Source organism: Eleginops maclovinus, chromosome 23 (genome assembly GCF_036324505.1).
Source record: "Eleginops maclovinus isolate JMC-PN-2008 ecotype Puerto Natales chromosome 23, JC_Emac_rtc_rv5, whole genome shotgun sequence".
Lineage (NCBI taxonomy): Eukaryota > Metazoa > Chordata > Actinopteri > Perciformes > Eleginopidae > Eleginops > Eleginops maclovinus.
Genome location: NC_086371.1, coordinates 14,816,680 through 14,830,890, shown reverse-complemented (window position 1 = coordinate 14,830,890; position 14,211 = coordinate 14,816,680). Strand labels below are relative to the sequence as shown.

General features: G+C 43.5%; 1 protein-coding gene across 1 annotated transcript; it reads left to right on the top strand.

Annotated features, from left to right (window-relative positions):
- The first annotated feature begins 9,093 nt into the window (after window positions 1-9,093).
- On the top strand, window positions 9,094-13,994 carry adra2db (adrenergic, alpha-2D-, receptor b). Its single transcript, XM_063877316.1, has one exon. The coding sequence runs from the start codon at window positions 9,498-9,500 to the stop codon at window positions 10,767-10,769; it is 1,272 nt and encodes a 423-aa protein (XP_063733386.1). The 5' UTR covers window positions 9,094-9,497; the 3' UTR covers window positions 10,770-13,994.
- The last annotated feature ends 217 nt before the right edge of the window (window positions 13,995-14,211 follow it).

The window sequence follows — 14,211 nt, the reverse complement described above, 5'->3', positions numbered from 1 at the left end:
GCAGACAGAACAGATTGTTGATGGGGTGATGGGGGTCCTTTAATATCCTACCGGCCTTCTTCCTACACCGCTGGGTGTAGAGGTCCTCCATGGATGGCAGCTCCGTCCTGGTGATGTGCTGAGCAGTTTTCACCACCCTCTGTAGAGTCTTACGGTTGAGGGCGGTGCAACTGCCATACCAGGCGGTGATGCAGCCAGTCAGGATACTCTCGATGGTGCACCTATAGAAGTTGCAGAGTACCCTGGAGTCCATGTTGAACTTCCGCAGCCTGCGGAGGAAGAAGAGCCGCTGTCGAGCCGTCTTGGATATGACCCTGGTGTGATGTGTCCATGTCAGGTCCTCACTGATGTTTACCCCGAGGAACCTGAAGCTGCTGACTCTCCACAGGAGTCCCGTCGATGGTGATGGGTGTGTGTGCCTCTCTCTGCCTCTTCCTGTAGTCCACAATCAGCTCCTTTGTTTTGCTGACATTTAGATGGAGGTTGTCCTGGCACCAAGATGTCAGGGCTCTGACCTCCTCTCTGTACGCCGTCTCGTCGCCGTCTGTGATCAGGCCGATGGTGTTGGAGCTGTGTGTGGCCACGCAGTCGTGCGTTAACAGGGAGTAGAGGAGAGGGCTGAGCACACAACCCTGAGGGGCTCCGGTGTTGAGGGTCAAGGTGGAGGATGTGATGTTCCCCATCCGCACTGCCTGGGATCTGCCCGTTAGGAAGCTCATGATACAGTCACAGAGGGCTCTGTTGAGCCCAAGGTCCCTGAGCTTAATGATGAGCTTGGAGGGCACAATGGTGTTGAATGCTGAACTGTAGTAAATGAACAGCATTCTCACATAAGTGTTCCTCTGGTCCAGGTGGGAGAGGGCAGTGTGGAGGGTGAGGGAGATGGCATCATCCGTGGACCTGTTTGCTCTGTAGGCAAACTGCAGGGGGTCCAGTGAGTCAGGGAGGGAGGAGGTGATAAAAGTTTTGACTAACCGCTCAAAGCACTTCATGATGATGGAGGTGAGTGCAACTGGGCGGTAGTCATTGAGGCAGATGGGTTTCTTTGTCATCAGAGAAAAAAAACCTCATTGTTCTTTGCAATTTAGAAGAAATAGGGTGAGAGAAACTGCTTTATGAACGATAAGGGCAGTGTCCCCATTTTAGTTTTTCAAACTTAAAAACACCACATGTTTTGGAGATTTTTACGCCTCTGAACCGAAAATGTCCCCGGATTTTGTTTCAGAAATCTGGTCACCTTATCATAGACTCAAGTAGACCTATCCTGTCCCGGGTTGAAGTAGCCTTTGATGAAGGTATACCTACATTAAAAGAAGACAGCGTTGTGAATTATGGTTTTAATCACCACCGCCCAAGCAATACAACCAACCCATAATCAGCAAATAAAAACATTAACATCCCATTTGTAACATTTCTTTGCCATACAAAATAAATATGATACAAACAAAATCTAAGACATAGGTTCGCTAGCTCTGTGCCTGCCTGTGCGCGCTATGGTGCGGACCGACCCTCGCCGACGAGAACCCGCATGAGAGATGTGACGTAGTACGTAACCCCGCCCCCCGGGCGAGATGCCCCAAAGTTTCAGAGTCCCAAGACATGTGCTACTACAAGAGCGCGCCGGAATAAAACGTAAACAATGCGGGTGGCGCTCAGTGTGACGTAGGTCCCGTAACTAACAAAGTAAAAGTTCATAACCTGAAACGGAGAAGTCAACATATTAAATGCCTAGAGCCTTTTGTACAATATGAGAAGAAAAATGAAAACTGGAGTTTGCTAAAGACAGTAGTACATGGGGTGACTAATTATGCTAGGGTGCCATCATATTCTCACAAGGTGCAGTCAAGGCACATAACACATAAATCAGATAGGTAACTTACTTGAGCGTCTTGGTGCACTCCGCCAGGATGAATAGCACCACCATGACACTTAGCTCGCCAAAATAAAAGAAAACAATTAAAACTAAAGTTAAACAAAAACAACTCAGTTGATTCCTAAAAAAACAAATAACCAAAGAACAAAACAGAACATCAAAACGAATAAAAAGGTGACAAAACAGGGCAAAACACAGGAAGACCAAGACAAAAGAACAAAAACAGAAGACCAAAGAGCAGCAGCATATGACCCAATTTACCACCACATGGTCTGGCCGGGGGCAAGGCAGAGGCCGATCAGCCCCGGAGATAGGGGCGTAGGTCACGGCAAGGGAACACTGGGGGGCCGAAGACAGGGCCGAAGACAGGGCCGAAGACAGGGCCAGAGAGGCGGGGGAACTCTGGAAGAGGGGCAGGAGTGCGACAGAGGCCACGGCGGGGACACTCTGAGGGCTGGGCAGGAGGGCGACGGACGCCACGGTGGTCAGGGAACTCCAGAGGACGGTCTGAAGGGAGGCGAGACAGATCCGGAGGGCAGCGAGACGCCTCTGGAAGAGGGGTTGGAAGGCGGCGATAGGCCTCTGGAGGCTGGGCTGGAGGATGGCGCGACCATGCTCGAGGACGGCAAGGCTCCTCTCTAGGATGGGCTGGAGGATGGCGAGATGCCTCTGGAGGACGGGCCTTAGGGCGGCGGAACCCGCGATGAGACCCCTCTGGAGGACGGGCAGAAGGCCGGCGTAGGCAGCGATGGGACCCCTCTGGAGGACGGGCAGGAGGCCGGCGTAGGCAGCGGTGGGACCCCTCAGGAGGGCGGGCAAGAGGCCGGCGTAGGAGATGGCGTCGGCAGGCACCGCGACGGCGGGACCCCCAATGGACCAGGAACAGTTGTTGGCGGGACCCGCAACGGACAAGGAACAGGTGTTGGCGGGACCCCCGGCGTCACAGGTGATGGTGGGATCCCCAACGGAGAAGGAACAGGTGTTGGCGTTACCCCCAGCGGAAAAGGTGACGGCGGGACTCCCAACGGAGTAGGAACAGGTGTTGGCGGGACCCCCATCGGAACAGGTGATTGCAGGACTCCCGATGGAACAGGATTCGACAGGACCTCAACAGGAATTTTTCCGAACTGACCAAGGCTGGATTGAGCACAGAAAAGATACTGAGCCAAGTGTACGATGGGGCCTCCCTGATTTCGGGAAAACATGGTGGAGTGCAGAAACTCCCATACGTACACTGCTTCAATCATCAGTTCCATTTAGTGGTAGTGCAGGCAATGTCCGCTGAACAGCCCATCACAGACTTTTTTAATGTGTGTAACCTATTGTACAAATTCATCAGAAAACCCACAGTCACGGTTCATAATCAAGGGGAAACACTAAAACGTCTGCTTGACCAACGCTGGATCGGTCATTTGGCCACTGTGCAAGTGATAAATAAATCATATGAGGACATTTCCCAGCTGTTGACAGAAAATCAACGTGCACGCTCGTTCCCAGCAGATCTGAGAGTGGAAGCTGTGGGACTGCTAAGTGCCATCTCAGAGCTTAACTTCAGATTTATTTTGCTCCTGATGAACAAGATGTTGATGCTTCTTGAACCACCCAATAGAATGCTTCAATCGAAGGACATAGATCTCCTGACAGCTGTCCAACTGGTGAACTCAGCCACAGAGTGTGTTATGGGCCTATGCACCGAAAATGAATTTGGTGCGCTATGGGATCAGTGTTGAGCAGAGGACACAACTAACCCTCCCCAAAGTAAGAAGGGACGCACAACAGAAAACAAAACGCTACAAGATTAGGTTTTAGAGCAAACTACGGGAGCACGGATTGACCAGGACGACACAATAACAGAAAATCTGAGACTGTTTTACAGCTGCATTGACGCAGTGTGTGGAGAGATGACACGATGCTTTGGAGAGTACAACAGCACACTCATGGAATTACTGACATCACTTGATCCTGAGCGTGATTTCTTTTTGAACACAGACAAAGTCTTTCCCCTGTTGGAATTGACCAGCACTAAGCTTGTAGAAGCCGAGTATGTTGTGGCCAGACTGTTTCTCCGCACACAAATGGAAGGCTCTACGCCCCCAGATGATGGAAATGGACTATTCATACACTTGTCACCACCTTCCACAAGATCCTAGAAGCCATGCCAAGTATCATAGGGGCATTTAGGTCTGCTTTAACTTTTGGGGCCTCCACTGCTACCTGTTAGAACTTGTTTTCTGCCCTGAAAAACATTTTGAATGATCACTGACGGAACATGCTGAACCAGCAAAAAGCTTACCTTATTCAACTGGGTTTTGAAAGGGACTTGACCAGGAAATGCACGGATGAGTGGAAGGACACTTTGCTGAGGTGATTCACTTCTTCAAGCAAACGGCATCTCCAGCTTTATTATCAAGCAGTAAGTAGAATATGTGCATGCCATTATATATTGGTGCTTACTGCGTATTATGCATCACATTACGAACTGCATAATGTGGTGTCACTCTGTATACATATATAAATATATTTGCTGCTGTGGTTAGCGGTTGCCCAAGTTTAAGGCCCAAGCTAAGCTGTTGCTGTCATGTTTTTATTGCAAATTTGTGCCTTGCTCATGAGTGCTGTGTTACCAGTGTTTGTGCCGCCGTTGCAAAAATGGTTTCTACGTTGCCCTTTATTTGTGTGTATTTGTGATAGGTGTGCGTCTTTACGCAATGCTGTTGGCCATGCTGTTTTATGTTAACTATATTGTGCCGCGGCACACTAAGGTTTTGTGTGCCCTCCCATGAAAATCATATGCCTCTCTGTAGATTTGTTCTGGCGCCGGGCCTGCAACAACTGAAGGACAAACAGAACTTAAATACTAGAAAAGTGATCTCAAAGATAAGACACAGGGGGGAGGGAGGAAAACCACAGGAGCACCAGGTGAATACAATCAGGTAATCAAACAGGATGGGAACACAGAGACAGGAAGTAGAAGCAGAAAACTAGTAGGGGATTACACACTTTTCAAAATAAAACCCAGACAAACAGACAAATCGTGACATGTACCACCAACCAAGAGTCCAAAGACAGGGTCAAAGAAAGAACAAAGGCCAACAGGTGCCTTAGAACAGGCCCTCATTCATTCATTGAATGATTTTAATTTGTGTGTGTGTTTTCTCATGTGCAATTTGTGTAAATCATCTGATAACTCATATTGAATAGTTTGTTACAATGACCAAATCAGTTTTTCTTGTGAGCATTGTGAGATCTGACTCATTGCTCCACTTCTTCAATGAAAATTAAGATATTTTTTTAGGTTATGTGGGCAAAACATATGAAATAGAATGACTATTTAACACCTTATAAAACAGTGGATTGATCCCACTATATAAGACACAATAAGGCTTGATTTTCCCTCATACCTGTGTGGTTGCTGCAGCATTTAAACCTAATTAACCAATCAGCAGGGAAGTTTCCAAACCTGAATAAACATGTGTTGCTTTTTACCAGTGCTCTTGTCCTTATAAATGAGATGGAGGATTTTATTTACTGAAGTGTTTTTGCAGGAAGCTTATTATCTAGGTTCTTGGAATTAAGTTTTAAAAGCTCCTCTGCTGAATATGTACACTACCATTACAGCTCTTTATCAAAGATGAACTCTTTATACCTCATTGCAATTCAGGGAGCAGCTGACGAAATAATTTGATCACTTCTGTTTTCATCATATTTGAGGTCGTTTTTATTTATCTTGAAAAATTATAGCATGTCTGCTTTAGTGTTGAAATATTTAAAAGATCAAATACTTAAAAATATTATTATTTTCAGATTTCCTGATAAAAGCCATCCTACATTTTTATAATTTGATATAAAGTTTCCAGCGCTAAAATGTGTGAACTGTGTGAAATGTGGCCTCAACAAACCATTCATTCTCATTCATTTTAAATTCCTGTGTAGCTGTGTCCAAAGCTGTGGAAAACACTTGCAAATCTTGTTTGTTTGGAACACAATAAAGGTCAGCAGTCATGTATTTATCCAGAAATGCCAGGCCTACCGACAGCAATAGCAAGACTTGATGAAGCTTGGAGATGAGGAACGATGTGTGATCTCTGAAAAAAGAATATGTGAATCACAGTGTGGCTGTGACACACATACTAAGTCCTCTCCCACTTCTTGTTAGCTATCTACCACAAGAATACACACTAACAAGAGCAAAGGATCCTGTAACACACACATTATTATGCAGTAATCCTTTAGGGTCATAGTTGGATTTTGTGCAAGCTGAAATCCCTGCAGAAAGTGTTTACTATAACAAGTCACCTGCAACCTGAGATGAGGTTTTCACACACCACCTCAGGCCATTTATTCCTGGAACATTACATAACGCAGCAGTGGGTTCTGCTCACTTGCAGCCTAAACAGTCTCCTAGAGGCAAACAGGAAGGTAGGAGAATTGAAGCAGTGAAAGAAACACAGCTATCTCAATGTCACTTCTGCATATGACTGCCGTCTCAGGTATCATTTTATCTACACAGTCGTGTATGGCCTGTAAACAGTGTTATCAGCATTGTCTCATGTCAGCATACCGTATTTTAACTACCCATGCAAGCTAACCAGAAGTTGCAGTCTTCTTCAAGCCTGGGCATATACAACACACTTGTGTTTTGGGGTGAACTACAAAGCATCCATAAAGTTGCATGTGGAGTTTATAAAAGGAACATTGAAGGAAATGGTGTTCAGCAATACTATTGATTATCACTGCTAAACTAATAACATATCTGGGGGCAGTTATTATCACTTAAAAATAATCCATCGAAACATTACCTGATGGCAGTGGAAGAAGTTTTCACATCACGGTGCAAATACAGTTTAATGATTGATGAGTAGCATCATAGCAATAAGAGCTATTCGGAAGACTGGGTAAATGTTCGTGCCGCTCTTTTCTGTGGATGCAGAGTCCTTCTAATGTTTTAAATGTGATAGTAAATGAATCTGGCATGTGTGTCACTAAGGGATCATTTGCTTCAGAAAGATGTCAAACACATCATGGTGAATAGTTAAAAGGTTTTGCCCCATCATTAATGCTTTTTACTCTCAAATGTTTGTATGATTTTTCCACTTGTCTGAGACCTTAAGCCACTCTGGGAAGGGGACCTCATGCACACCGCTCATTAGGTGTGGTGTCTGCATCATAACAGGAAGCTAGATCCAAAGTGACAGGATGCTGGGTGTTGTTGTATTTCTCGAAATAGAAAGTATGGAATGCTGCTTAATTATTTCTCATATTAAGTCTTTCCTCAGATCGCACTTTTTTTTCTTTGATATGCAGTGTGTCATAATGACTTCATATTTGGTTTATAATACAAATGTGCATATCTGCATGTGCCCATGGCTCTGAATACAAAATAAATGATGTAAAACATGTTGGGCACACATGCATTTTTTGTGGATAATACAAATGATACTGCTCTGATTTTTAGCTTTAATAGAGATTTAGTTTAATCTCGCACTTGGATTAGAGAGGACAACCATATTTTGGAGACAGTTTTGTTCTTTCTCCTCTGAACATTTCCTTGAACCAAAGTAAAGCCAGTGCAGTCACAACACTGCACATTTTGTTGTTACTTTGACTTTAAAGAAAAGGAAGCAGGAACAAAAACTGTTATATAATTTCCCATTGTGCCATGAGAAGTTACAGGTGCAGAAAACATTGTAAGATTGCTTATATAAATATTACCTTAATGTTATCTAATGGAATAGTAAGTAAAATAAGTCCCTTTTTCTCTTTTTCTTGTCTGTCTTTCTCTGCTTTGGAACAATTCCTTACATTTCCTAAATGTTGAAATTAAAAGTAATAAGACAAATGTATGCAATCAAATATTCCATTCAATTATTGCATAACAAGACTGTTAGTTACAGTTGTAAAAGTATGTCAAATATTGAATCCCCTTTCAGGTCATAACTTGGTGCTGAAAGAAGAGCAGTTTTTTGTTGGTTAATGAGGTATTTTTCTGTGTATTTGCAGCAGGTAGGACCTTAAGGGTATGTCTACAGACCACTGATACATGGTGACATTCACCCTTTGGATGATCTTCACTCTTTTTTTTATATGTTGCGAGTAAATGGAGAGGGAAGCGAGGCCGAGTCATCCTCCATGTCCTCTTCTAAATCTACGTCTGTGTTTCATCTCGGTGCAGCCACTAAAGAAAGCTCAGCCTCCAGACAACTCCCTTTCAAGGATGGACACAGACGCACACACAAACACTAACGTTAATGTTAGCCCATCGAACAGCTTTAAGCCTGACTGCAAATCCCATACTGACAGGCTTCCGGCAGATGCTATTTATTTTGCAAAATAGATTATTTTTTAAACCCAAAATTAGTGAAGTGCATCTGGTGAGCAGAGACGACTCATCCGCTCAGAATTAATTTTATTTCATAGTTTTATTTCACAATGACCCTTGACTGGCCATGTGTGAGCTTGTGTGTGTGTCTTTTTGTATCACTCCTGACTGGTAAATATCCCTTGGCTCTATGAGTGGCTGCATACATGTTATATAACCAGACCTTCAGAGCAAACAGATGCAGCTTTTCATCCACAGGTATGGTCATCCCAAGGGGCCAGCATTCAATGCAGTATAGGAAAAACTGAAACGAATGAGGGTCACTTTCAAGTCATTAATCAGAGATGGACAATAACAAATGTACCACTATATGTACAGACAAATTGTAAATGAAGGTCAGTCAATTATCCTTTGAACACTATGACATCCTAATTGAAAACCATACAAAGCTGATGAAGTTCAGAGAAACCTCCTGCTGTGCTATTAACCACTATTTCCATCAGTGACTCCGACTTCCATGTCACCATAAATATCCCTGTCATGGAGCTGCTATAGTGCCATGAACGTGTTTCAAAATAACCTTCAAAATTAATTATAATGGAAAGCTAAAGTGGTATGTTATGTAAACTGTTGGTGTTTTTCCACTCCCATGTTGTAAGACTTATATGTAATGCTGATTTAAAAAAAAAGAATTGAAAAACAGAGTGTCTACAAAATCGAAATGCAACAAGCCCAGGGGCTGCCTGAAGATACTTTTCAAAGGTATCACATTTCCAACTGCCTGTAAGCCACCCCCCCCTTCTCTCTCTCTCTCTCTCTCTCTCTCTCTCTCTCTCTCTCTCTCTCTCTCTCTCTCTCTCTTCTCTTCTTCAAGTTAAAAGATGGGTTGAAGTTGGAGTGATGTCACCTCACAACTGTGTGGGCATTCATACCATCAGCACTGTGTCTCCAAAGCGAAGCTGTTCACCGAACGGCAAATAAAGCATCATTACGCACCGCAATGTGACGGAAGAGGAGCGACTCTGCTCGTGGAGTGTTGGATATAAAACTATTTGATATTGTCCGGACCCTGTGTGCTCATCAGGAGAAATTGGAGGACATGTGTTAGTGGTTTGCTGTTTGAGGAGATGCATTTGTGCAGGTACTGCGTCTTATGTGGGCTACACTCTGTTGCTACTGGCCAGGAGCGTTACGCACAACATATCGCCATGCATTAGTGAAAGGCAGTTCAGCGCAGTCAGTCTTTTGGAATGGGAAACGGTGCAAAACAACAAACATGATCCGGAAGGACAAATTGGAGCCAAAATGGATTTAAACCAGTTAGATCTGTTGGTGGGGAACGTTTCCAAGGATGAGAACACCACGGACGCACCGCTTGGCTTGCCACACACCGAGGCAGCCACTGCGCTCATCATCTTTGTGGTTACCGTCATTATTTCGGTGACCATTGTAGGTAACGTGTTGGTGATTGTAGCGGTTCTGACCAGCCGGGCTCTCCGTGCGCCCCAGAACCTTTTCCTGGTCTCCTTGGCTTCAGCAGACATTCTGGTGGCCACACTTGTCATCCCCTTCTCGCTCGCCAATGAAGTCATGGGTTACTGGTACTTTGGGAGTACTTGGTGCGCCTTCTACCTGGCTCTGGACGTTTTGTTCTGCACCTCATCCATCGTGCACCTGTGTGCCATCAGCCTGGACCGCTACTGGTCAGTGACAAAGGCGGTCAGCTACAACCTGAAGCGGACACCTAAGCGCATCAAGTCAATGATCGCTGTAGTGTGGGTAATATCTGCTGTCATCTCCTTCCCTCCTCTCCTCATGACCAAACATGATGAACGGGAGTGTCTGCTAAACGATGAGACCTGGTACATCCTCTCCTCTTGCCTGGTGTCCTTCTTCGCTCCGGGTCTCATCATGATTTTAGTTTACTGTAAGATATATAAGGTGGCCAAACAGCGCTCCTCCACCGTATTCGTTGCCAAAAACGGCCTGGAGAGGCAGCCCTCTCAGTCTGAGACATGTTTCGTCAGGAAAGACCGTTTTGAGACGGAGAGCCCCAGCAGCCAGAGCTCCGGGAGTCACCAGCGGAGGCAGGGGGAGCTGGATGACATAGACCTGGAGGAGAGCTGCTGTCCGGCGGACACTAAACCCCGCAATCATCGCTTCAACAAGCGGAGAAAGGTGGAGGGGTCAGACTGCTGCCCGCCTCAGAACTGCCGTCTCTCCTGGGCTTCAGCCCGTGCGTTGCAGCTCCACCCAGAGCAGAAGCACCCAGCTGCGCGACAACAGCTGGCCGCGGCCAACAAGACCAAGGTGGCCCAGATGCGGGAAAAACGGTTCACCTTCGTGCTTGCTGTTGTGATGGGGGTATTTGTGCTTTGCTGGTTCCCCTTCTTCTTTACCTACAGCCTGCATGCTATCTGCAGAGAGAGCTGCTACATCCCTGGTGCACTTTTCAACCTTTTCTTTTGGATTGGATACTGCAACAGTTCTGTGAACCCTATCATTTACACTATTTTCAACAGGGATTTCAGGAAATCCTTCAAGAAAATCGTATGCAGAACTTCAAAACGCATATAAACACAGGAATCCTTTGGGGAAAATGTTGCCTCTTTCACTGAATGATATATAATTGTATAACTTATTCTTCTGACTTACTGTGTTCCCTCCCGAAATTCATTTTAATGTAACTCGTGAACTGAATAAAATGTGAAGTTTCAAAACAAAAAGGTACATATGTTCAGTTCATCAAAGTTTAAAATTTGATGCAAGCATCAAACATGGTCAGTTAATCAAGCATTAGATGCATCTTTGCCACTGTTGTAATATAAAGATCATTGTATAATAAGTCCTGCAACATGCACCTTTGAGTAAAAAGTTTCTCTATAATGGATAGATATTTTGTACCGCAGCAAGCTGGAGGAAAGACCAACTTCAGGGTGAAATTGAAGTCATGAATTTAGTTTAAAATGCATGATTCCAGAGCTGGAGGCTGGTGCACAGTGGGTGTTTTGTGTAAAGATAAAAAGAAGATTACTCTCCATCATCTATAAGATATGAGCATGACGATAAGCAGGCTAGCGGCATTCAAAAATGAAAAAAAAAAAAAAAATGATGGCAAGTATTTTAGACACACATTTATTTAAACTTGCTGCTGTTTAAGCCACAGCAAGGCAATTTCTTATCAATTAACCCCCAAACTTACATAACAGTCTAATCTTAAACCCCCACCGCACTATCACAGAACTCACACCAGAACACAATGTCCAATCTCAGGCCTGTGTGTGCAAAAACTCAATAAATCTGTGTTCAATTTCAACACCTCAAAAAGATTTAAACAATGCAAGAGCCCTATTCTGCTACACAGACAGGTTTTGGTTTAATGGCATGCTGAGGAAAAAACATTGCAGTAGAGTTCATTAAATGTAGTCATACATTTATATTCAATATCTTTCCTCTGGCATGTAGAACATACCAGAGGAAAGATATTGCCACACAACCAATAAAGGAAACAGTCCCACTCCTTCGAACTTTAAAATACAATCTCTCAAGGAGCTCGACTTCCATCATACCTCAAATGTCATTGGTTGAACAAGAATGTAATCCTCTGCTTTACCTAGCTGTATTATTATTATTATTATAGAAAAAGCCATCTAAATTATTCCATAAGTTATGACAAACATGAAAACTAAATGTTTTGGTCATGGTATGTGACTGCACATTACTGTTTCCCACACGGGCTCAAAACATGGTTGCTTCATGATGCATCTGGGACCAAAACTGTATGTGTAGTGAAAAGTGAAAAGAAGGCTGGCCAGCTCCATATCAGCCTATTGTCTGCAGGGGAGTGCTGGGGATAGATACACTATTTATATCCTCTTAGGAATGTCTTCAAAGCATCTTACGGCTTACTGGCGCCTGCCAAAGATAATCACCCTGTTTGAGGGGTGTTATGGTTAAAAGGAAATTTCAAGAAGGTTAATGAATTTGTTTTTGTGAAGAGTGCACATATTCATGAGGGTGGTGTTAAAATATCACTGAAGAGAAAAAGAATGAAGGTGTTGGTATATTTCCTATTCCACTTGACGTTCCGCATTATTTTATTCAGGAAGATAATCAGACAGTCTGAGAGAGGTTAGAGGGAGGAAACTTTATCTCAAAGGGATTCATAAACTCTCAAAACAAATGAAATGTCTGGGTCAAGTCACAGCAACAGGAAGCTGTGAAAAAAGCATTGTGTCTTCATCTTGAAGGATTACTGTTATGGGAGTGGTGTTATTTGGAACATGTGTAACTTAATATTGTTGTGTACATGTTATAAAATGTCATTTCTCTGGACAGCACTTTCATTACTCCGAAAGCGTGTTGCATTCTCCGAGGAGGAAATATTTATGTGAGCACTTTGTAATTATCTCCCCGATTTCCATCTAACAAGAAGTCCAACTCTCTTGTTAAATCTCATTTTCTAATTCAATTAGCTTTCCAATCATCTGCTCTGCAGCAGCAACATGAAACACAATGCTTTTAATCAGCTGTTTGTTCTTTATGTTGCATCAAGTCCTGTTTTGTCTCTCAGAGGCATTTCTCCTGACACAGTTCAGCTCAGTTACATGTTGTCTACCAAACTGAGAGTTCTAACACGTAAAAACAGCATAGCTTGTTATATTACGGTTGTTCTCAAATACAGATCTCTCACAACCCCACACTATTCAAGACAAATGCTGTTATTGTATTTGTATTTAAGATAAACTAAGTGTTGTTTCTGTCTGTTTATTTAAAAGCCTCTTATACTGAACCCTTTATTCATCCTAGACTGTAAACAAAGTCGGAGACTATAGTTCAGGAAGAAATGCGACACCCCCTAACCTCTCGAATCCTCCTCCGAAGGTCTAAAGAGAGCTTTCAGATCCCAGAGCGGGATGGTGAAGGGAAAGTTTTTTGTGGATGGTCAGTGCGTACTGCCGGGAGTTCAGTGTCAGCGAGGAAGGCAATGCTATTTGCAGTCACATTTACCCAAAGGAAAGATGCTTAAAATGTTTCAAAATCGGAGCAGCATCTTAGGATGAGAGAGGCTGAAGGATGCCAAGAGCAGTTGTCCTTGTTACGCTACCTTGTTTGTCAGGCACAATGCTGCATCTGCAGGTAATTGCTTCTTTTTTCTTCAATCGTCTCTAACAAGATAAGGGTTGAAGGCGAGCAAGGCCAAAAGTGGCATCAATTCCAGGAAGCCTTGTATCTTGAGAAGAGCCAGTTTGTCATTAGTGTAAATCACCTGGTGTCACGTCCAGAGGAGGGGATTGACATCACTTCCTCCAGGTCGTTCTAAGGAATATATATAGCCGTTAAACACAATCAGTCTTGAGGTGTCAACGGAAATCAGAGAGCTTTGTGTTTTATGTCTCTGCATGCACAGCTCCTCGAAATTAAGACAAATTATTTTGACAGCCCCTGTATTCTTAAGAAGATAAACAAGCTGATTAAACTGAACTTGTTTGGGATGAAAAAAAAGGGATTGAAGGCTTATTGGCTCAATGTCTTTCAAACCAACGTTAACTGAAGAAACAATTTTGTGCTGTTGTTGTTGATTATTTGTGGTGTGAAAACCTATTTCCTTACAATGTAACCATGGATACTCAATCCATAGACCTACCTCCTCATGTTCTTTTGCTGTTTCATTTGGTGAACAAATATTCAAGTGTCGTTTTTCAAAGGGAGATGTGGCTGTGTCTATTCGTCAACATTTTTCATTCCTGAACAAGCCTTGTATATTCATTTCAGAAATAAAATAGTATGCAAATGTGTTTCCCTCCAATGACATTTTACTTTATATTCAAGTCTTTGCAGTTTCAAAATATTCCCAATTTTTCCACAACATACAGAAATGAACAGTCAAGAAATTCTTGCAGTGTGATGTAAGCCTCAAAGACAACAGAAAACAGATGGTGCCATACATAAAAACGTGTGTATTGTAGACAATAAGGCTTATGTTTTTCCTGATCATTGTATTGCTGTTGTTTGTCTT

What these genes read in the sequence shown, in the direction of transcription:
- adra2db (XM_063877316.1), top strand. Translation starts at nt 9,498, where the DNA reads ATGGATTTAAACCAGTTAGATCTGTTGGTGGGGAACGTTTCCAAGGAT.